The 25000-nt window shown below is 46.0% G+C and overlaps 1 protein-coding gene across 1 annotated transcript in view; it reads right to left on the bottom strand.

Moving 5' to 3' along the window:
• Window positions 1-25000, bottom strand: part of arhgef10la (Rho guanine nucleotide exchange factor (GEF) 10-like a) — a gene marked incomplete at both ends in the record, with an annotated part of 98055 nt that overhangs the window by 31897 nt on the left and 41158 nt on the right. The window contains 1 exon segment of the mRNA XM_083668535.1: window positions 17032-17153. Coding sequence (XP_083524661.1) covers window positions 17032-17153 — 122 coding nt within the window.

The raw sequence follows: 25000 nt of genomic DNA, 5'->3' as shown, positions 1-25000 counted from the left end.
CGGCTGTGTGCTGCTTGGGCACGGCACCTCACACGCGTGCATGGGACTCACCGGGGACCCGTGGCGTCATCAATGATGCATGACGCTGTAGCGTCAGGGTATTGTCTGGCAGGTAACCTCGTTGAGGCCAGGCTCCCCGATCTAGGAAAGCCTGGGGAAATCATTTGCAGAAAGGAGCGACAAAGGGTGGAAACCTGTTTGAGAATGAGTGAAGCCTCGCGACGTGTTAAACCAATCAAATGCTGCTTACTTGGGCGGAGCTCCAAAAATACTAGATAAGAGAAACCCTTTAAATTCGGCAGAAAATACCCAAAAAAATGGTTCAAATGCACTATGGTATGATTCATTATATTATACTTAGCATTCCTGTGCTTAAATTAAATCTGCTTAAGCATGCCTACAACAGTGGATTCAGCTTTCACATGTTTTGCTGTTGATACCTGAATATCAAAGGTATTTGATAAATATATGACAGACTGCGATTGTTCAAGGTATGATGATGCCTCTTGATGCTCGCCATGCTGAAGTCGAATGTAGTCCATCTATAGTTAAAGCACTTTTGACATTTTTTGCTTTTATATTAGATCCAAGAAGGTGAATATAGCCGCAGGGCAGGCAGGGTGACCAGAGAGGGAGAGGAGGCAGAGGATGCACAGGTGCACAGGTAATGAGGTCAAAGAATTAAAATGCTGTGACAAACAAACACTGTTGAGCACACTAATGGATATGTAAGAGTTGTCCATTGAAGTGACCGACATTTTTTCCTGGTCCATGTGGTTTCCTCACATGTGGTTTCCTCACATGTGGTTTCCTCACAGAGAGACAGGCTGAGGGCAGCGGTCAGGCAGGCAGGGGAGTTTCAGATGAACAGGTGAGAACGTAAATGCTCTGGCAAGGAAACACTTATGAATACACAAATCCGAACAGTCAAGAAAGTGACTTAAACGTGATTTTTTTATTTTATTTTATTTATTAGTCATATATGGTTTAAAGTTATTGACATGTATTTGCAGTTCTTTAATATATAGTTATTTTGTGTGTAACAAGGTTTCTTGTCATGTCTGTAGCAGGGGACTGAGCCACATGTCAGGGACCAGCTGAGCACAGACGACAGGGACAGAGAAGGATTTGATGATTCAGACATCACCACCTGCACAAAGCCTGCACATGCTCATCCCAAGTTTATTGTTGTGCAGAATCGAGCTAACTAAATGTGTTATCCTTTCAGCAAATGTGGTTTGAAAAATTTCCCTGGCTGCAGTACAGTGCCACTTTATAAGGGGTTTTATGTTTCCACTGTGCCAAAGTCCATTCAAAAAAGTCACCATTTGCTAGCAAGTCAGACTCTGCCTTTGTGAGTGCAGGTTTTAGAAACTGGAAAAAGGCTGTTGAGAAGTTTTCGGCTCATGCAAAAAGTCACTTGCACTTCCATGCAATGACAGTTTATTCTCAAGAAGGGAACACTGTAGCTTCACAACTCTCCTCAGCTGTAGCCAGACAACAGGAGGAAGCAAGGCATGCATTGCTTGAGATTGTACGCTCCATCAAGTATTTAGCCCGACAAGATGCAGCTTTCAGAGGTCATGTTGAAGAGAAGGGAAACCTGTCCCAACTTCTTAAAGACAAGGCAGAAGACGACACAGCCTTCCAAAAGTGGTTGGAGACACACAAGCAAGATTACACCAGTCCTCTCATACAGAACGAAATACTAGGCTTAATGAGCAATGACATCATCAGAGGAATAGCTGATACCAATCGATGTCTTCCAGTCACTCAGTTTGCCTTAAGATATCTCAGACAAAGAACGAGAGTCAGTATGTCTTCGATATGTCGATCATGACTTAATTCCTCATGAGGAATTCATTGGCTTGTATTCAGTGACAGTAACTATAGCAAACATGGCATTAGATTAAATTTGCTACTACCTGCATTACACGGCCAGACATATGATGTCGTTGCCAATATGTAATAATATATAATAATATATGCCATTTAGCTGACGCTTTTATCCAAAGCGACTTACATTGCAGTGAGTGCATACATTTCCGTATGCGCCATGCTCTACCAACTGAGCCACCCACAGAGGCAAGTCCTCTGGTGCACAGGCTCTTATTAGAAAGAAACAGCCCTTAGCTTTGTATGTGCACTGTGGAGCTAACTTGGTTACACAAAAGGCAGAATGATGCAAGGTGCACTTGACTGGGTTCATCACTTAGGAACTTTGTGTGGACTTTCAGGTGCACCTCAAGTGCTCTCAAACCTCTCAGTCAAACTAAATGGATTGTTAGACACAATGCCATCCTTACGCATTACTCAATTCTCCTACTGCAGCCACTGCTAATAGCCTGCAACAACATGTCATGAAAGGCAACACTGTACTGGGCCTTGTGGTGGCAGAAGCTGAGGTTGGAGAGCTAGAGTGTCTTAATGCTTGTCTCCAAAGAAGAACACAAAGCGTCTCTGGCATGCAGGCTGCTGTTTGTTGTGTCCAATCCACTCTGAAAGGCAAAAGAAATGATGACGCTTTCCAAAGCCTTTTTGAGAAGGCATCTACCATTGTGAATTCTTTAGACTTAGAACCCGTCACAGTGCCACAAATTAGACAACCACTCAAGCGCTTATGTGGAGAAGCAAGTGCCTACAAACCCCAAACTCCTATGGAACACTACAGAGTAGAGTTTAATAAGGTGCTTGACATTGTTGACACACAGCTTAAGAACCGTTTTCAGCAGGATGGTCTACTGACCCTGCAGAAACTAGAAAACACCCTGCTCACTGGGAAAATTGATTCTGTGGTCGGTGAATATCCGGAAATTAACACCCAGTTGTTTGCAGTTCAGCTACCTATGTTCAGACATAACTACCCATTCTGTTCCAGCGCAGAAGCTGCAGAAATTCTCAAAGGTTTGCCAGTACAAGCGCGTGGCTTATTGACTGAAACTGAAACTCTAGTCAGGTACCTCATTGTTACGCCAGTCTCATCCTCTGACTGCTAACTACCCACCACCTTACTGCTCTGAGCATCAACGGCAAAATACAACTTCTCCAACGATTATATCATGGCTATAAAGCAAGATTCTGTCCAGTTTGTCTATGAGTTATGATGATGATGATGATGATGATGATGATGATGATGATGATAACGGCTTTAGTGCCGTTAGAAGGTTAGATGGTTGGCTACGTTCAACCATGACACAAAAGAGGCAGAACCACCGAGAACCAAGTTAAACCTCCTAGACAGGAAGTCAGTGTGCAAACAGTTCATTTCTTTTTCACAGAGACGTAAACAGATGTTTGGCACTTTTATTTGAATTGTGGTACAGTCTGTGATGTCCTCCAATATCTAAAGTACCGTCAGTAGATAGCATGCCCCCTGTACAGAATTTAGACAGCAGGTCGATTTGAAATAATTTGAGGTCACATTTTAAAGAAAAAAGTGGTATTTCTTGCTAGATCCTCCAGTGTCACTTAGGAATACGTATATCAATATTAATATCAATATTTAGCTTCTTTCACAGCAATCTTTGATAGTTAAGGGGTTAAGGGGAAGTTCCATTATGCTGACCTGCCATTGAGCCTGTCTTTGTGCAGGGCCTGACCTGTAATTAGAACCCTGTATGTTTATTTGAATCATAATGAAATGTAAGGTGCATTGTGTTGTAATGTAGCCTAATATGGTGTAATGAATTGTTGTGCTTACAAAGCTTGTATACATGTGTTGTCAGTGATACAGTTGGTTAATCTTTAAAGCTTTGAGACTGTTTTTTCCATGGACACAAAGTGGTGCAAAGGAGTGGTGGGTGTGACAGCTGCCAGGGTCCTGACAGCCATCAATGCTGCAGTAATTATCACAGAACAATAGGGACTAAGTACTGTTCAATTGTGGCATAACTAGTACAAGGCTGAAGATATGTTCAGGAAGTGATAAGTATCCATTTTACTAATACTGGAACAACAAATTGATGCGTTACAAATTTGGTGCTTTTACCGTAAAGTGAGTGATTTTATGCTATTCCACTGCACTAGTTGGGATATGTAGATCATGTTGTTATGTCTCTTCCCCTTAAAATTCATGCGAAAGAGCCATTTAACAGCCTTTTTGCAAAGAAAATCTCCTGGGGGGACCCCCCTACATGGGTGGAGACCTCAACCCCCCCCCAATGTTCAACCCAAATGTACGCCGTTGTGAGAGTCTATCTGGAAGGCTCTGTCCTTCATGCTGAAATTGATTCTCTTTAATTGAAGGGTGTGCTATACCCACTTGTATGGGTGTGCTATACCACTTGTATGGGATTTCGTATGGAGTGTGATTTCTAGGGACGGGCATGAGTACTCGAACAGGCAATAAAAATCAATCTTTAACCAGATCACTTTTGTAAATCCGGGCCATACCGAGTGATCTGATGGCAAGAAATGTCAAAGCCGATTGGCTGGTTGTTGAATAGGCCTCAACCTTTGATTGAGCTCTCCTTTCCTCTGCTCTCGACCCCTGGGCACACCTTTGCTGAGTCAGCCGTTGCTCTAAAGTTGGTCATGCTTCTGACTACTTAAACGTCTGTTCTGTTTCGGTTTAGCAACTTCAGTAGCTTTTATGAGGCTAGAAATTAAGCTAATTAGTTCTCTGGATACATTTTTTTTTTTAATAGACTCCCTGTATTTGGTTGATGGTTTGGTTGATTGCTGAAACCTCACATCACCGCTTTATCTATCCACTCTAATACACACTGTGCACACTTTTTATAGGAGTACTCGAAAGGTTGTCAAAACATTTAAAATGCCTCCCCCCAGAGATTTCTAAGCCTTCTGTTTAGGACCAGTGCTCCATAGAGAAGAACAGTGGAGGATGTCTGCAGTATTATACCCAAACTAAATCATTATGCTTTAATATTACAATAACAAAAACCTGCTCTTAAGAAAGCATCGCTAAAAGAGTTAGCTACATTATACCCCAAGGTACTGCTCCTCCTCTCCCTTCTCCAGTACCCCAGGCACAGCGCCTGTTTCTCCCCCTAATCCTACATACCAACAATCTCTCACACGCACTAACAGGCACTAATAGAAAACTTCCTCTGTTTATTAACTGATAATTGACTCCAGCGGTCCCTCTCCCAGCTGCCGACCCGTCCCCCTACCGCCCTAGGCTACAGGCACCGGGGACACGGGGAGAATATCCAGTCAGCCTGAAATACTAGTGGGGAACTGCTGCTGCAGGTAAGGTCAAGCGCACTAAGTAGGCGAGGAGGCTAGGGGGCTAGGAGGTCAAGCACACTTAGCAGGCTAGGAGGCGAGGAGGCTAGGAGGTAGAGCACACTAAGCAGAATAGGAGGCTGGGAGGTCAAGCACACTAAGTAGGCGAGGAGGCTAGGAGGCTAGGAGGTCAAGCACACTAAGCAGACTAGAAGGCTAGGAGGTAGAGCACACTTAGCAGGCTAGGAGGCTAGGAGGTAGAGGACACTACTGTAAGCAGGCTAGGAGGCTAGGAGGTAGAGCACACTTAGCAGGCTAGGAGGCTAGGAGGTAGAGCACACTTAGCAGGCTAGGAGGCTAGGAGGTAGAGGACACTACTGTAAGCAGGCTAGGAGGTTAGGAGGCAGAACACACTTAGGAGGCTAGGAGGTAGAGGACACGACTGTAAGCAGGCTAGGAGGCTAGGAGGCAGAGCACACTTAGGAGGCTAGGAAGTCAAGCACACTATGCAGGCTAGGAGGCTAGGAGGCAGAGCACACTTAGCAGGCTAGGAGGCTAGAGCATACTAAGCAGGCTGGGAGCGCTAACTTTTAGAGAGGATGTGCAGGTGGTCTGTAAACAGGACATGTTCAAGTGTGGCACAAACACAAAGGATAATTCCCTAGAATGGCAGTGCTTGTGTTCTGTGTTCTGTGGATGACAGCGTGAGTTGGTTGGTATTCAGCACAGGGGGGAATCATAGTGGATTAGCCCATAGGTACTCAATCAATATGTATACAGAGGTTTGGATTGAACTGTGGAAGTCAGTTGACATCCCCTATCCCCTAGTTAGCGCACACACACACACATGCACGCACACACACACACACACACACACACACACACACACACACACACACACACACACGTGTGCAAGCAAGCACACACGCACACACGTACACACACCCAAGTGGACCCTCTATCTACGTAACAAAGACAGCTCAGGGCCTGAGAGCCTCATGGCAGGACACCACAACAAAGGGACAGCCTGGTGTCTGCTTGTTATTTGTTGCTGTTCAACATCCCTCAATGAGCCTACCACAGAAGGATGGCAGGATCAAAGTTGAGACACACCACCTGTCGTGCTAGCAGCATCGAGCCCCTGTATTCCACTCAGAATATTCAGTCATTTGAAGACAATACTATTAAACCATCTGCAGCAAAGAATTGATTAAGGGGCTGTCTCTCTTTCTTTTTTTTTCTTTTTTTTAAGCTCTCGATTGAGCTGTAGCTATACTCTATCTCCGTGTTGGCTATCAGCTTATTGTTAAACCCAGCCAGGAATGTCTCCTTAGATATAATAAGTAGTGTCTGTACAATAACGATTCCTTGTCTCCGCAAGCTAGGCCATATATTCTATCAGCTGTAAGTGGCAGGAAGTGAGAGAGTGGTTTTGCATGTTTCTGCTCTGAGCACGGCCTGACATTGCCAGGACATCACAAACTGTTCTTCGTGACTCAACTGAGATTGCCTTCGCCCTTGCATCCTTCACAGCTGCTCGCTGAGCGATTGCAACACGTCCGGCTAATGTGATGCAAATTCTGCATGTCTCTCCTGCGTCGCCCCTGGCACCCTGCGCCCGCATGCCGGCTTCCGCATGCCTGGATGAAAGCGATGGACTGTCCCCCGAATAATGTATTTCTGAAGATCACCACGGGCCAAGAGTTCTCTCTCTGTGGTGTCAATCTCTCTCTTCCACTCTCTCTCTCTCTCTTCCACTCTCTCTCTCTTTCTCTCTCTCTCTCGCTTTCTCTCTCTCTCTCTCTTCCACTCTCTCTCTCTCTTTCTCTCTCTTTCTCTCTCTCTCTCTTTCTTTCTCTCTCTCTCTTTATGCCAGACACACAAAGGGCCAGTCGTGGTGCGTTACAGGGAATCCAACACTGTACCCATGGGGGTCCTGGATGGCACCAAGCAGGATGCTCATGGAAGGGTGTGTGTGTGTGTGTGTGTGTGTGTGTGTGTGTGTGTGTGACGGGGTTCGCTTGCCCAGAGACGGAGAGACAGGGAGGGGGGGGATGAGTGGAGGGGCTGCTTGCCCAGAGAGGAAGGGGGAGGGGGCCGCCTGCCCAGAGAGGGAGAGGGTGGGGGAGGGGGGGGTGAGTGGAGGGGGCCAACTGCCTGTCTATAATCATCAAGATCAGATGGCAGGAAACTCAGAACAAAGAGTATGTTGGTGCCCACTGAGTCACAACACAGGCACACACGCATACACACACACACACACGCGCACACACACACACACACACACACACACACACACACACACACATAACCCAGGCAGAAGTCGACACTTTTGCCGGGACAGCGCTACATGTAATCAAGGAGCAACAATCTGGGTTTGAATCTCCATCCCTGGAACGCCATCTATCAAGGCCAGCTTGGCTCAACAAAAGAGAAATACGATAAAAAAATAAAATAATCTGAAAAAGAATAATCAGGTGGCTGCTTTTGTAAAGCGTGATAACTGCACGACTCAATTCATCTCACCACCCACACACGTTTCCTCCGATATCTGAACCCCCTTTATCTGTTTTGGACCATATGACAGTCGCATTCAAGCCCACTTCTGACAAAGGACTTACATTCTCAGTATGAACATAGGGTGCAACTAGCCAATTTATTCAAAAGAGAACACCGTGCTTTGTAGCCTCATGAGGACACTAAGTAGCCTACTGTCTTTAAGCCTTTTGTGTTTCAGAACCACATTAATTCTGGTACTGTTCTAACACAGTCTGGCAGGGGTCCAGGTCTGGAAAGCAGGTAGAGGAAGGGCTGACATGGTAATTAGCGGGGAAGAGGAGAAGGAGGGGAACAACAAACCAACACACAGGAACAGACAACTCCGACAAGGAGGGACGCAGCACAACACAACACATTTCCTTTGAACTAAAGCAGCAATTTTCAAATCACTTTTGTCACGTCGGAGTCTGTTGCCGAGTCAAACAAAGAAGGAAGAATGTTCAGACTTGTACATTTTAGTCGCTACATCTGCTCCAAGTTTCCTTCTTTCTGTTTGTACAATTTGTCTGTGCGCTGCCTTGACAAGTACGGAGTGAACCGAACCGCTGGGCCAGGGGAGGATGAGTCCCAGCTCTCTCCACTGTGAGGCATTGCTACAGAGCACAGATGATTTCCAGTAATTAGTATATGAACTGTCACAGCGACAGATCAGCCCGCTTTAGTAGATGACCTGGCAGCCAGGCAGTGCAAGGCTCGGGTATGTCTGCCCCTGGATGTGTACGTCAGCGGCACAATGCCCTCTGGCTGGATCTGTACCTCAGGACTACACTGCCCTCTGTTGGCCCGGAGAGTAACAGACCACAGAAGAAATGGATGGGAGCCAGACGGATGAGACTTATGCGAGGCACATCTGAGGGTTGCACAGTAATAAGCATGTAATATGCATGTCATAACCATGCTAATCAAATTCTAATGCACACAAACAGACACACATATCAAACTGTTATATCACAGCATGCAAGTGTGTTGGAGCCCTATCCATAAAATCTACATTGTTCATGTCCATACAATTACTGTATGTAATTACAGATGTAATTCAAAATGAGCGTAATCCTCTTAAATACACGTGTGTCTTCTGTTCTGTAATGGGTCTGTCATATTTCAGTGTAGTTTCTATGGATCTGGGCTGGACTCTCATCCAGAAAAAGATGAGAGAAAGAGAGAGAGAGAAAGAGAGAGAGAGAGAGAGAGAGAGAGAGAGAGAGAGGAGCTGCATTTGGCTTCTCTTTGTTGTGCAGTGTGTAAACTCCAGCAGTCCAACGTAAACCATCACCACAGGTTCAATACACTTGACATTCGCTGCTCTTTAGTGCTGACAATAAAAGAGATCTAGATCGACAATGATGAAAGTCCCAGGCCCTCTCTACGCCGCACCTCATCCAAGATGTTGGAACTGCTTCAACTCACACTGGGTTTGTTTTCTCAAAATGCCAAAGTTTGACTGCTGCCCTGACCCCTGACCCCGGCGAACGTGCGCCTTTGATCCGCAGTGTTAAGGCGGTCGCGTGCTGTCACTGCTCGCTGCTCTGCTGACGGCGACATGCTAGGCATGTCTGGAGCGGGGTTTTCGCTGAGCCCGGTGACCCAGCCGCCTTGACCGCGATGCCGGGCCGTATCGGGCCCAGCGACAGGTCCGCTGTGATCCGGCGCCACGCAGAGAAATCACATTGACACTTCTGCATACCCGTAATCCGCATGCCCAAGCCCTGTCTCATCGCCCCATTTGAACTCCGGGGATGAGCAGCAGCTGTCTGTTTGTGCCCAGAGATCAGTTCTCCTCTGATGCCGGGTGACAAGCTGGGGACGAGCGGAAGGGGAATGAATAAACTAGTGACAGATTAGGGCTATTTGAAACCAATCCCTCCTTCACACGCAACAACTAAAAATCTATAGCCCTCTTAATTAATTAGGCCGGTCCTGGGAGACAGTGGTGGTGGGGAGGTTACGGCTTTAGCAATTAATAAAGCAAAGCCTTGATGAGGGCTCGGGAAAACATGGCTGCCTGTACAGAGTCTGCTTTCCAAACAGGCGCAGGCACTTTTCGCACCCCACTGTTTGTGTGTTTGTGTTTGCCAGAGGGATATCACTGCAGAGTAGAAAGGGAGCCTGCTATGCCTCAGCAGATCTGTGTTGAGGCAGGGCTTTTAATCCATGCTGTGGCATCTGTTCTCCACAAATCAGAGAGAAGGGCTGATATCTACTTCTCAGAGAGGACGACCTTCGTGAGGAAGAGAGGGAGAGGGATTGTGTAAGGTGTCATCCTGACGACTTTACAAAAAAAAAACATGTTGGGGTGGGGGGGGGGGGGGGGTAAATAAATCAACAGACAGTGTTGCATCAGGGAAAGGGCACCTTTCTCCCTTTCCCACTCTCTCTCTGTCTCTCCCTCTCTTCCCCTCCTTCTCTCTCTCTCTCTCTCCCCATCTCTCTTTCTCCCTCTCTCTCTCTCCTTTTTGATCCATATTTCATGTGCACCTCATCTCGGGCGTGGCGTGGCGTGTAACGCGCACACACCCAGCCTCCACACCGAGCCACCTCTTGTTCACCCGAGCTGTAACAGCTCTGAGTCATTACAGTCGTAAATCAGTTCCCCACCAAACACATCGGCTATAAATAGACTCCGCCAAACACATGCGCCACCGCCAGCGATGCCCCTCAACAAGCTCATCTTCCCCTGCTCCCAGTCACTCTTCTCTGGCCAGCTGAACACATGGCCGCCGCTCTCCCCCACTCCTCTCTCAGTGATCACCGCATCAGCAGGAGAGATGGATGAGATGGAGAGCAGGAGGGACAGCAGGCGCAGCAAGCAACGCAAAAAAAACAAAAACAGAGCAAAGTCCACCGAACAAGCACACAGACCCCCAACGACCCCGTCTGATGTGTCTGGCGGCACCAGAGGACGTAAACAGGGATGTCTACCATGTTGGGTTTAATGGATTTGAGAGCCCAGACCGGTGAACTTGGTCAGGCTGGAGATCCATATGAACTAATGGAGTATATTAGGCAGAGATATAAGCAGCCTCCCTGGTTTCTGGGCCCAGAGACACAGTAGCTACAGTAATCCTCTCTGGAAAAAAGGCAGAGAGAGAGAAGAGAAGAGGCTCTAACCCTGATGCAGCCCAGCCCCTCTCTCCAGCTTGTCATCCTGCACTTCAAAGCATACACGATGAAATCCCCAAAAGGTATTATAGAAGCTCTCTCCAACACTAGCTATCACCATCTCTCTCCTCTGCTAATGCCTCGGAAACTGAATGTGGAAACATTTCAGAGTATTTGCTGCCTTGGGTGTTTAAGACCCCAGTGAGATTTGAACATGAGGAGAGCACTGGTGGAAGACTCTTGTTCTTCACTGAGACAATATGCACTAGCATGTTCTTCACTGAGACTATACAATATGCACTAGCATGTTCTTCACTAGCATGTTCTTCACACTAGCATGTTCTTCACACTAGCATGTTCTTCATGTTCTTCAAGAATACTTCTGATATCCAAGCACACATGTGATGTCGTCCTTGGAGACAACGACACCATAAAAACAAGAACACGTGATGTAACCACCATAAAAACAAGAACACGTGATGTAACCACCATAGAAACAAGCACACGTATGACGTCACCACCATAGAAACGAGCACACTTTTATTCTTTTAATGTTTGTTGAAAAACCTTAACCTTTTAACCTTTATTTATACATGGGAAAACACACTGAGACCAAGGCCTCATAGATGCACCCTGTCCACAATATCTATACAATTACAATACAACACAACCAATATCAAGGGAAACAATCGCAACACACCCTTCACAGCCTCACATCCTCCAGCAAAGCGGTCCTCGAACAACACCCTAAATTGCCTGAGCGGCACCAGAACAACCAACTGTAATGTTTTGTGTAGATCGTTCCAGCAGTGAGGTGCACCATAACTAAAAGCGGATTTACCCGATTCGGTGGAGACCCGAGGAACTGTTAACCAACTCTGAGAACGAGTTCATGTTCTTGAATTTCAATAATGAGGTTAGGTAAGCCAGGAATTTATGAAGTAGAGCTTTATATACCAAAAGGGAGTCATGAAGAGATCCACAGGACTTTAACAAGGTCCAGCCAACCTTTTAATAAAGTACGCAATGGTGAGTATTAAAACTATCACCTGTGATAAAGCGAATGGCGTTATGGTAGATGTCATCGAAAGGTTTGAGAGTAGTGACTGCTGCATTTTGGTAGATGATATCACCATTATTTAGCACTGGTATGAAGGTTGACTGCTTTCTGCTATTCAGAGAAAGGCAAGATCTATTCCTATAAAAAAAAGCCCACCTTAAATCTTAGGTTTTTCACAAACTCCTCTGTATGTTTTCTAAACGTCAAGTCTCTGTCAAACCAAATGCCCAGGAATTTATGAGCCACCCAACGTGCATATGCATGAATCAGACACATTTTTCGGTGATTTGGTAAATAACAAATACTTGCTTTTTCCAGCATTGGCTACCAGTTTCAGCCCAATAAATGCTCTCTGTAGGACAGTGAATGCAGACTGTAGCTCAGAAAGAGCCTGCTCAATCGTGGGGGCAATGGCATATACAACAGTGTCATCGGCATATAAATGCAGGTTACAATTATTCACAGATAATCCAATATTGTTAATGCAGATAGTAAAAAGAACCGGACCAAGAATCGATCGTTGTGAGACACCCTTTGTTACGTCCAGAAAATCTGATTTAACACCATCAGTTCACGCAGACTGTGTTCCGTCCGTTAAATCGTTTTCAGACCAGCTACACGAAGCCTGATCCAGGCCTATTTCAGACCACCTCTGAATGAGCAGTTATGCCGTGGAGAGATCTATAAATAATGCAGCACAATGTTGTTGTTTTTGTTCTGATCTAGGCAATTTAACACGTCATCTAAGACAAGCATAGCAGCTGAGCTGACTGTTCTATGTCGGGTCTAAAGCCAATCTGGTGCACATTTAGAATAGAATGAGAAGATAAAAAGGTTCTTAGCTGGGAGTTGATCAGGGACTATAATACTTTGGAAAGGCAAGATAGCACGGATATTGAGCGGTAGTTATCTCGGTCGGAGGGTTCACCACCTGTATGGAGGGGGAGCACATGGGCTGCCTTCCAAACCTTAGGATAGCACCTGAGGTAACATTCAGATTAAACATATGTGTCAATAACTCTGCAGTCAGGCGGGGCCGAAAGCTGCAATAGGCCTGGATCAAGCAGATCAGCCGTAATGGATTTGTTTACGTCAATTTTAAGCAGGGCATTTAGTACATCACAAGTAGAAAATTGTTGAAATTAAAACAAAGATTTGCTAGTAGTTGACTGATCTCCCATCCAGCCAACTGGGGGGCTGGGAAAGGAAGTGCAGGGTCAGCCAATCCACCATTTCACTCAAATAAAAAGCCAGCCGAGATAAAATGCTGATTAAAGGCATTGCTTATCTAAATTTTCTCTGTAATGAGGCCAGAGTCTGACAAAAACATCCTTAGGTATGGAGGAAGAGGAAGTTCCATGCTTCAGAGCCTTAACTGTTTTATCAAAATGTTGTATTTTCTATAGTGGTGATGTCACCACCATAGAAACAAGCACACACATGATGTCGCCCTCAGAGACAAGCACACACGTGATGTCGCCCATCTGAGACAAGCAAAGACATGATGACCTCCACAGACCGGCCAACTAGTGATGTCATGTCCTCTACTGGGCCATGTGATCCTGTCCTGTTCTACTCCGATCATCTCAGACTATGGGGATCATCATCATTGCATCTGCTCCATTACACTGGCCTTGATCCATTAGGCTGGCCTTGAGCCTCTGACTGTGACACACATACACTACCACTCACTACATGGAAACAAATAGCAGTGGGAATAAACCACTTCCCTGTGACATTCAAATGCAGAGCCAGAATGGAGCACGGACGCACGGACGGACGGACGGACGGACAGGTAGTTTGATGTTTGAGTGTGATGAAGAAAGAGGGCCGTGTCTGGGAGTTCAAATTGAGCACCACATACTACACAGTACCATGAATCTGCTAAAACCTAAAACCTCTTTTCCCACCCAGGCAGCACTGAGCCAGGAAGCCACCTGAGGCAACCTTCCTGAGCATTCTGAAACATTTAACACTAACACTCACGTTCACCCTCCCCAGCAGTGGCTCCCAAGCCAAAAGGGCTCACATGGGCTTGGTGAGGAGGGCACTTCTGTGCGTCATCCAGATTACACAGTAGAGTACAGAGTTGAACGTACTGTGCAACTACAAGGGTTGAGGCGAAGCAACGTTGACATTCTAATTCACATCATGAACAACAAAGACCTCTAGGGATGCGCTGTAGCCTATTAATGAACACTGTTCTGCCTTACGTGCCTCCGAAGTGGGGCAAATGATGCCTGGTAGATTGGGTCACTTGTGTGTGTGTGTGTGTGTGTGTGTGTATGTCGGTGTGTGTGTGTGTGTGTGTATGTGTGTGTGTGTGCGTGCGTGTGTGTGCGTGCGTGCGTGCGTGTGTGTGTGTGTGTGTGTGTGTGCGTGTGTGTGTGTGTGTATGCGTACGAACATCGGTCCACACACAACAGATCACACTCAACAGAGACTTGCGATATGGGCTATCTCCGGAGCCTAATGAGTCTGCCCAGAAGCCCTCTCCATCTCCTGGAGCACGGGGCACGGAGCAGTGTTTGGATGTCCCTCAGGTGACCCAGCATGCTGTTCATGCTACGCTGCGCAAGAACTTTCTCTTCTGTTGGAATCGTCTCCGGCCCCTTCGGCCACATCTCTTTTAATCTGGCCTCTTTTTTTCCCCTTTCCCTTCTCTCTCCTCTGTAACTCAGACTGCCAAGAGTGTGACTGCCAACACTGGAGAGAGAGATGTTGGGAGCTTTGGCACGAAGAGGCGTGTTTCCCAGTGGCAGAGCTGGAGTGAGAGAGAGAGAGAGAGAGAGAGAGAGAGAGAGAGAGAGAGAGAGAGAGAGGGAGAGAGAGAGAGAGAGAGAGAGAGAGAGAGGGGCTGCTGCAGAGTTAAGCCCCTAATCACAGGCTGCTCTGCATGGAAGACTTAAAGTCACTCTTTAATGCTACCTTCTCTGAGCTCTCTTTAACCCAGCCCTCTGTTCCCACATCTTCTCCAGTGACAGCTATGGCACTCGCACCAACGCATGAATGCACAAATGCACACACACACACACACACAATATACACACTCACACACACACACAATATACACACACACACACACACACACACACACACACACACACACACACATACATATACACGTTATGCGCACACACACACACACAATATACACACACACACACACACACACACACACACACATACATATACACGTTATGCGCACACACACACAATATACACACACACACACACACACACACACATACATATACACGTTATGCGCACACACACATACACAATATACACACACACATACATATACACGTTATGTGCACGCACACACACACACATACACATACACATACATGCGCACACACACACACACACAGAGACACAAAATCACACACATCTCTCTCTCTCTCTCTCTCTCTCTCTCTCTCTCTCTCTCTCTCTCTAACATACGCTACTCAGAGTGTCACCAACCGAGTCCACACTCATGTAGAGACAAGCTCACATTAACCCAGCCTTCCTCATCCTCGAGGGGGAGATGTGCCATGTGAGACAGCTCCCCAGCCTTATTGTACCCCGACATGGCTGCCCTGCCCTTCACTGGCATGCTCAGGTGCTTCATTTGTTTATGTTAGAAATAGAGAGTGTGAGGGAATCCTCAGAGAGGCAGAGGGGTCCTCTTGGCTCCAAACACATTAATTGCTTTGGCTCTCTCTCTCAGCAGGTGTAGCAGACTTCAGCAGAACAGAATCAGAACTCAGAAGCTCCATGAGTACCTCTGGGAGGGTTCTAGCAGAACCTGCAGTAGTGGAGGCTGGCGGATGGAGGCTCATTGTAATGCATGGAACGGAATGAGGAATGGCATCAAACATATTAATTCCGCATTCCGTTTTGAGCCATTGTGATGAGCCCATCCTCCCCATGTCTCCATCCGCCAGCCTCCATGACCGACAGAAAAAAGTAGATATGTTCCCCTGCTGGACTTCCAGTGCTCCAGCTGCTCAGCGCCCCCTTAAACCCCTCACGTCAGCACCCCCTTAACAAAGTCATATCACGTCTCTCGTCACATCTCTCTCCCTCTCTCCCTCTCTCCCTCTCTCTCTCTCTCTCTCTCTCTAGGTGGTCTCTGTTCCAATGCCCACATGGCTGCCAGACTATCAGTTTGTGTGTGGGATCTTAATCGAATGTGGGAACATTGATTTATGCTCGGGTGTCCCACGGCCATTAAGGTAATTGCTTGATCACTTTATAACACCCTCCCATGGTGACCATGGTGATTTGGCATCCCCCCCACCTACCCTACACAGCAAGGCCTTTAACCACATTACCGCTGGAAATCGAGTCGGAAAAATCATTTTCTAGCCACCGCAAATTGATTTTATCCCTTTTTGACTGACTCCTAAAACCCTTTTAGTCCGCCTCCCTCACCTGAGTTGGCCATGTGATCTATGAGAAGCTCCTGGGCTTCAGCGGGCCGCATCGATCGCCGCTCTCTAGCCAGCTTCACCGCGGGAAAGATGTGTGTCACCTTGTGATTCCAAGTCTAGCGCTGTTTGAGTGAGATCACGCCTTAGACGGTGTATTTTTAGCTGTTGGGGAGCAGCAGGCCATCTGACCAACCAAAGTGACTGACGGTTGGTCAGATGGTTGGGCTGACAGACTATCAAATGCAATCTGTTACTTGTGATGACGCATCTGCGATACTTGACTTAGAGTACCTGCTAAACAAATGTGCTAAAATAGTTTTTTTTTCATTCATATTCGTCATTGATTTCTACGCATCTCCAAAAGGAATGTACAGATTGTAAAACAAATAAATAAGGCTTATAATAACTGAATGCTTTGACTTAATGGTGCTGTATTTTTAAACTAATTATTCCTTCCACTCCTCTCAGCAGATGGCATATCCCAGAGGGTCTTAGGACCTGTTCTAACCTTGTATCTACAGAAACAGACCAAACATGCGAAGAATTATGGTTTTGAAAGTAACTAATAATTTACAGCCATAAAGTTGGGTGTTTACTCAGGAAGTGTCAGGCCACAACAGCAATAACTAGCATTCAAAACAATAACAACCAATCAAACACCTCTGTTCACCTCCTCATCCACCAGGTCAGGTGAAACACACTCACCTTCCTGTCAGGTGCTCTGGTGGCAAAGACGGGCATACGGCAAGCCAGGAGAGGACACCAGAACGGCGCCATGGTCTTCCCTTCATCTTCAGCACAGAACCAGCCTGGAGTGTTCTCTTCACCTGGAGAGAGAGGGAGAGAGGGAGAGAGGGAGTGAGAGAGAGAGAGAGAGAGGGAGAGAGGGAGAGAGAGAGAGAGAGAGAGAGAGATGAGGACTCATGAGGATGACTCATATGACCTGTGTCATTCAACTCATTTTCACCACAGCTGAGACTTTGGGTTTCTCAGTTCCATTATAACATTCAATTCAATTCAGTGAACTCAATTCATCATCCCTGGGCAGAGGCAATTATTTCTGGCCGCCTGGCATCGCTGTAATGCAGTAAACATTAGTTAAAAACTGTATGTGTGTTTATATCCTATTGAACAAGCTAGACACAGACAAGAATTCAAATATACATTATTATGCACACAGCACAGGTAGGCCTACAATACTGTATGAGATATGGCTAGCATCATTACATGAGTGTAGTCTAGGATTATTAGCTTAAGATGTAGCATAGCATCATTAGCATTAGATGTAGCCTAGCATCATTAGCATTAGATGTAGCCTAGCATCATTAGCATTAGATGTAGCCTAGCATCATTAGCATTAGATGTAGCCTAGCATCATTAGCATGAGTGTGTGAGATAGGCATCATTAGCATTAGTGTAGCCTAGCATCATTAGCATTAGATGTAGCCTAGAATCATTAGCATGAGTGTATGTAATTAGCCAGAGACCTGCTGCAGTGCTGCCTCCCTGCAGTGGGAGAGAGAGACAGAGCACACATGCGAGAGAGAGAGAGAGAGAGAGAGAGAGAGAGAGAAACAGAGAGAGAGAGAGAGAGAGAGGTCAGGTACCATACGCACTGTCTATTCTAGGCCACAACACTGATTAAGGAAGAGGCAACAAGCCTTTATAAGATTTCAAAACAACAGCAAGAGTCCGTCCCAGGCAGCAGGAGAAAGCCAACCGCTGGATTATAGCTAATAACGGGGGAATTTGGCTGGCAGAAGCACCATCTGAGTACACATACTCAGGCTCTAAAGCAGGTGCACCCCCTCACCAGGCACGGCACATATCTGCCAACATTCCTCCATTAAGTAATTTAGCAATTGTCAATCGCAACTAACTAAAACCCAACTGTGTGTGCAATCAAACAGCTTGTTTTAATTAACTCTGTGAATGTGCTTCTGCGCACATATCGAAAAGGCAATAGGCGACCGAAATAGCGGTTGCTATTCCCCAAGGTGTTATCATTGCGGTGTTAAAGCCTCGTTTGGTTCAGAGAAGTGCGACCCGTTTGTCTGACAGGAAGTACTGGCTGCAGGTTTTGTGTACGAGACACTTAAGGGCCAATTAGATGAGTTTGGTTTCACCGACTCATTCTACTTTACATGGGGTTTAGGACTTCTACAGAGAAAAATAGAATCAATTTGCAAGTGTAAGCTGGGTAGTTCAAGGCTGGAAGTTGCACTACTTCAACTCCCTTGTTCGTTTGCTGTGCTCTTCTGGGAATAAACACACAAAGAAGCACAAACGTGGAAATTCAACACCTTTGTAGCGCCTTGTCAGAGGCCAGCACACAGCCGCACGCTGACAAACTACGGAAATATACATTCTCGAGAAGCTCAGTTTGAATTGTTTGATGAATTGTTAATAAGTGGATTCAACCGTGGTGTTCTCATTAACACAAATGACCTTCAAAAATTGAATCAATCTATGCAATGATGTAGAATGAATCAGACCCACAGCTTAAAAAAAGACTATGAGGTCAACTCTAGTCAATAGCGAAGGCCCCTTTTCATTTAATTTCATACTTCTCATTATAACTTACAGTACATCAAAACAAAGAGGACAAAGAGCACAAACCTTGTGGGTGTCTTTGGTACAGCCCCGAGGAAAGGAACATCTTTTGACAATAACGGATAAAATATTAAAATACGATAACATATTTTCATAGTTAGCCTTGAATCATGAGTTATTGCATAAGTTCGTCTGTTTAAGGCCGCATCCTTCAACTGCAATGATCACTGATATTCGTGAATGCAAAATACTTCAATGGGCTTTTTTTTAGTCCAGACATCTGTTTCTGCTCCCTATTGAATAATCAATAAAGTTTGACCATTTAGTCTTTCTTTGGACTGCAATCATCATAATTGCCGTCTCGACAACAGCTGAGGTCTGTTTAATAATGCATCTTGGGCCGGCCTCCTGATAGGCCCCCTGCGAGGGTCTAACAGGGCTGCAGGGTAGTTTATTAAGAGCTGTAATTGAAGGCAGACCGCCAGTGGGTCAGAGGTCACTGCTGTACTCTGCACCTGAACGCTCAGCAACTTTCTTCAGCCGATTATTCAATTAGCATGAACAACACAGTGTTGGGTTGGGTTGGGGGTTCTGGTGATTGTCTGATCAGTACAGGTGTTGGTCCTGGTGGGTTCTGGTTGCAGAGGTTTTGTTAAATACCCAAGAGTGTGCCCAAGGCTGTGTTTACCTGCTCTAATATTAAGAACGCTAACCTTCAGCTTTTACTTTGTATTAATGATGGCAGATAATGGTGTTTGGCCCCCTGAAAAGGCAGGAAACAAGGAACCAGTCTGAAAGAGGCATTAATGAGAGACAAACAGGCAGTGAATTCACTAACACACACACACACACACACACACACACACACACACAAGTGCCAAAGTCAGTAATGAATCAGAGTTAATGCCTTCTATTTGCATCGGACCACCTCACCCATGCACATACAGAGCAGCCAGCCAGAGCTCTTTCTGTCTGCCTGTCTGTCTCTGTCTGTCTGTTTCTCTCTCTCTCTCTCTCTCTCTTTCTCATTTACACTCCAACATTATGTTGGTTGATGTTGTGTTGTAAGTTGATGTTGCTTATAGGAGGATTAGGAGGAAGGTCTCTGGAGATTTATGGGAAGGGTGGGGGTGGAGTGGGGGGGGATACTGTAAATGATAAACAGGATGCAGAAAAAAGGATTAAGAAAATTAATGAAACACAAGGCATGGGCCAAACACTGGCGCGCTGCCATCTGAAAAAAAATATCAGAAGTAAAGCACCAATCTGCTGAGTTTCATTGGGGCCTAATGGATATTTGATACCATTTCAATAGAATTAGCGTCATGTATCAAACACCAGGCTGCCAACAACCTTGACAGGAGTGGGAGGACCATTGTGAGTGATTAGGTAAAACATGGCCATGCTCATCTGCATTCATCTAAATGGCAGGCCTTGGCTCCATCAAATGGACCAGGTCATGGTGAGCTCCGCTTCAGCCGACAATCACAGGCTAAGATTTCAATAAACACTTTGTACCTTGTGTATAATGAGATGTGTGTGGGGGCGGGGGGTGACGGGTGAAATGGTGGGAGTCTATTTGCAGAGTTAGGGTAAATTCCATCTAAATTCCAGTCAATGAATTAATTGAGTACACGTCTAAATCAATGGACAGGAATTGGAATAGAAATAGTTTGCAACAGACTTAGTTTCTTATTCAAATCAGGCTTGTGTTTCCAGTCTTCTGGTGATGAAGATTAATCTGCGGAGCATAGCGGTCTATCAACCCCGCGACACAAAGGGCAAAGTTATAGACTAATTAAATGTACCAGCGCGATTGATATTTCGCCTGGATCAATGGAAGAGCGGGATTTGTTAATTAAATCTGTGATAATGTTTACTCATCATAAACATTTTGCATGTTTGAGCACAGTGAGATATCGAGATAATCGTTTATGTCTGACAGACTCATTTCAGGGCTAAGAAAATTCCTATAAGCTTCGCAGCAAACAGTGCAAATACTTTCTAGCATTGTGTTTATCGTTTGTATTTTGAACCAACATGACAAATAATCTTTCTATCCGTTCTATCCAACGCTGCAATGCTTACGCACCAGAAAGACACATGTTTAACCTGACACTAATGTTTAGCCACCTGAGCGAGGCAAAATATTTGCAGTTGCCATAACAACCATACAGCGTGAGAGCCCCCGTTTTGAGAGGGGAAGTGAGGAACTGAAGCCCTCAGCTACTTCTGTGTGGAACCTTGGACCCAGGAAGCTTGTCCCCTGCGGTCCCCTCCTCTCCTGTGGCTTGCCCCTCTCTGCAGAAGGCGAGGCGGCTCTTTGGTGCTGCGAAGGATGGTTAGAAGCATAGCCTACGGCGCGGCGTATTGATCCGCTGGCAGGGAAGTGAGGAGAGGGAGTCTGACACACTTAAGAGATAGCAGCGTAACCGCAGGCAACGGCCCCCTGCCTGCCCCTCTACTCCCTGCCGTGGGACTGATTGCTTGTCTCAATCATCCTTTCCACACTTTACCCTTTTCAACCTCTCCATCTCTATCTCTCCATCTATCTCCCACTCTTTCTCTCTCTCTCTCTCTCTATCTGCCTCCATCCATCCCTCCATCTTCGTCCCCTGGTGCCGTGACGCCTTTCCCATGTGTTGGTGCTGCTCGTGTGGGTCACCCTCCTCCCTGTCATCGCTGCATTGCTGACTGTAGCTCCATCCTTCTAAAGTACAACTATCTCTGCAGTGTCTGAATATACACACACACACACGCACGCAGGGACGCACACACTTACACATGCACACACACACACATCTATCTCTGCAGCATCTGAACACAAACATACACACCCACCCACACACACGCACACACATACAAACAGACACACACACACACACACACACACACACACACACACACACACACACACACTCACACAAACCATCTCTGCAGCATCTAAAACTTTTCTCAAGTGAGACTCATTCCACATTGTGTTAATACCTCTCGGATCAAGAGCCCCAGGACAACAGAACAGGTCCAGTACAACAGAACAGGTCCAGGACAACAGAAGAGGTCCAGTACAACAGAACAGGTCCAGTACAACAGAACAGGTCCAGGACAACAGAAGAGGTCCAGTACAACAGAACAGGTCCAGTACAACAGAAGAGGTCCAGTACAACAGAAGAGGTCCAGGACAACAGAAGAGGTCCAGGACAACAGAAGAGGTCCAGGACAACAGAAGAGGTCCAGTACAACAGAACAGGTCCAGTACAACAGAAGAGGTCCAGGACAACAGAAGAGGTCCAGGACAACAGAAGAGGTCCAGTACAACAGAAGAGGTCCAGGACAACAGAACAGGTCCAGGACAACAGAACAGGTCCAGTACAACAGAAAAGGTCTAGTACAACAGAAGAGGTCCAGGACAACAGAAGAGGTCCAGTACAACAGAACAGGTCCAGGACAACAGAAGAGGTCCAGGACAACAGAAGAGGTCCAGGACAACAGAACAGGTCCAGGACAACAGAACAGGTCCAGGACAACAGAAGAGGTCCAGTACAACAGAACAGGTCCAGGACAACAGAACAGGTCCAGGACAACAGAAGAGGTCCAGTACAACAGAAGAGGTCCAGGACAACAGAAGAGGTCCAGTACAACAGAATAGGTCCAGGACAACAGAAGAGGTCCAGTACAACAGAGCATGTAAGAATCAGTTACACCGTCTGGAACAATGCCTCAGGTTTCCTATTACGAGTGAGCTTGATGCTCTTTGAAAGCATCTTATCATCATATTTCTAACGTCAGAAGCACTTTAGTTGTATGGTCATTTAGACGCGGGGATTAGGAAAACAGGGCTTTCAGCAGAACTGGAGTGTATGGTGCCGTCCAGGCCCCCTATTGGGTAGTGTGGGTTGTGGGGGTAACAGGATAGACACGGCTACAATGATGAGTCTATCTGAATGTGGGGGTAACAGGATATACACTATTACAAGGATGAGTTCATCTGATGTGGGTAACAGAATAGACACTAGTAGTTACAGGAATGATGTGTCAATCTGGATGTGGGGGTAACAGGATATACACTATTACAAGGATGAGTTCATCTGATGTGGGTAACAGAATAGACACTAGTAGTTACAGGAATGATGTGTCAATCTGGATGTGGGGGTAACAGGATATACACTATTACAAGGATGAGTTCATCTGATGTGGGTAACAGAATAGACACTAGTAGTTACAGGAATGATGTGTCAATCTGGATGTGGGGGTAACAGGATAGACTCATTCTTGTTATAGTGTCTATCAAACTAACAGTTACAGGGTTGATGAGTATACCTGGTTACAGGGATGATGAGTCTAACAGAATACACTAGTAGTTCCAGGGATGGTGAGTCCACAGGTGTGGGGACAGCAGGGTAGGCACTGTTACTGGGATGATGATGATGATGATGATGATGATGATGATGAGTCTATCTCAGAAATGAGCTTTGTGATGTCTAATCGCTCGCTAAATCATGCATGAGGACATTTGCTATTTGGGGCATCATCCATTTGGGAACGATCCGGCTCAGTAGAAGAGGGCTGATACAACAGTAGCCTCATCTCCCCTGAGCTCACACCCGGCGCAGCCGCCTGAGATGACGGGAGAGCCTGGGTGACGGCAGGCCATCCGTGAAATGACATCAACAACTCCCTTACTGTAATTACATTTGGTTAAATGGGGATGGCAACGTGTGGGTGTAATACAATTAACATGTAATTGACATCCTGGCCAGGTTGAGGTAGACCTCTTCTGAATCTGAGCACGGGGGAGAATCAAGGGAGGAATCTCAGCAGGGCTTTTACCTGTGTGTGGAGATTGCATAGCTTGCATGAGAAACTGCATCTCAGTCCATTTTCTCTATGCTGATAGCAGACTTTGGGCTGCCAGTGGAACAGATGCCATGATACACAGCCGAGTTATTGAAATTGTGTAAAGTGCAGAACTGCATGTACTGTAGCAGAAATAAGCTATGGTGAACATATATTGTGAGTTGAGACATTGCATAATTAATGTTTAATCTCTATGCAAGCACAGCGTGTGGGAGTGGATTTCTTAAACCAGAAAAATAAAAAAGCGATTATATATGTAAAGATGAACAGACACACACACACACGCACACACACACGCACACACACACAGATGCACACGTGCATACACACACACACACACACACACACACACACAGATGCACGCGCACACACACACACACACACACACACAGACGCACACACAGACGCACGCACACACACACACAATAGCAGACAGACACAGAGACAGACAGGCACGCAGACAGACAGACATGCAGGCAGGCAGGCAGGCAGGCAGGCAGGCAGGCAGGCAGGCAGGCAGACAGGCACGAAAGTTTAAAAAAAAATAACACATTTACAGTAGGCAGGTAAATTACTCGAGGGGAAGTTTTAAGCAGCTCATTCTCTGTACAAAACAAGACCAAAACATTGCACTTTAAATAGGTTCTTGGAGATGTTTGTCACACTGTCTGAGCAGCTATTCGCTATCAGTGTTCTGGGGATCTTTCCACTTACAAGCACAGACACCACTTAGTGTCAGCACAGCCTGCTATTTCCTCATCACCATAAACAACACTTCCAATAACCTGGGCTTGTGAAGCGTCATGAGATTGCATTTGGGGAGGGCTATTGTTGTTGTTGTTGTTGTTGTTGTTGTTGTTGTTGTTGTTGTTATGCAGGCAGGCAGTTTATTTTGAAAAAAACATCCTCTCTCTCTCTCTCTCCTCCAGTAACAACTGAATGATACAAGCACTTGGCAAAATCTCAGGAGGAAGAGGAGGAAGAGGAGAAAAACGCCAAGCAAACCACATCTCAACAGGGTATTGTTTGTTCCCACAACGCTGTACATTGTTTCCCCAGTAAAGGTTGAAAATATGCAGACTAAACACTCCAGTGGAGTCTGGCGGAGGTAGAAATCGGAGGATTGGCTCATTATAATGCATGGAATGGAATGAAGAATGGTATTACAGTGACCCCGTCCCCCCCGGTCCCTCCTGAAACATTCCGCGCAGTCTAAAGCAGATAGTTCCTAAAACACATGTTCTTGATGTTAATCTGCCTAAGC

This window comes from Argentina silus (assembly GCF_951799395.1).
Source record: "Argentina silus genome assembly, chromosome: 4".
Taxonomy (NCBI): Eukaryota; Metazoa; Chordata; class Actinopteri; order Argentiniformes; family Argentinidae; genus Argentina; species Argentina silus.
Note: the sequence above shows the minus strand (reverse complement) of the source record. Positions and strands in the feature narration are given on the sequence as shown.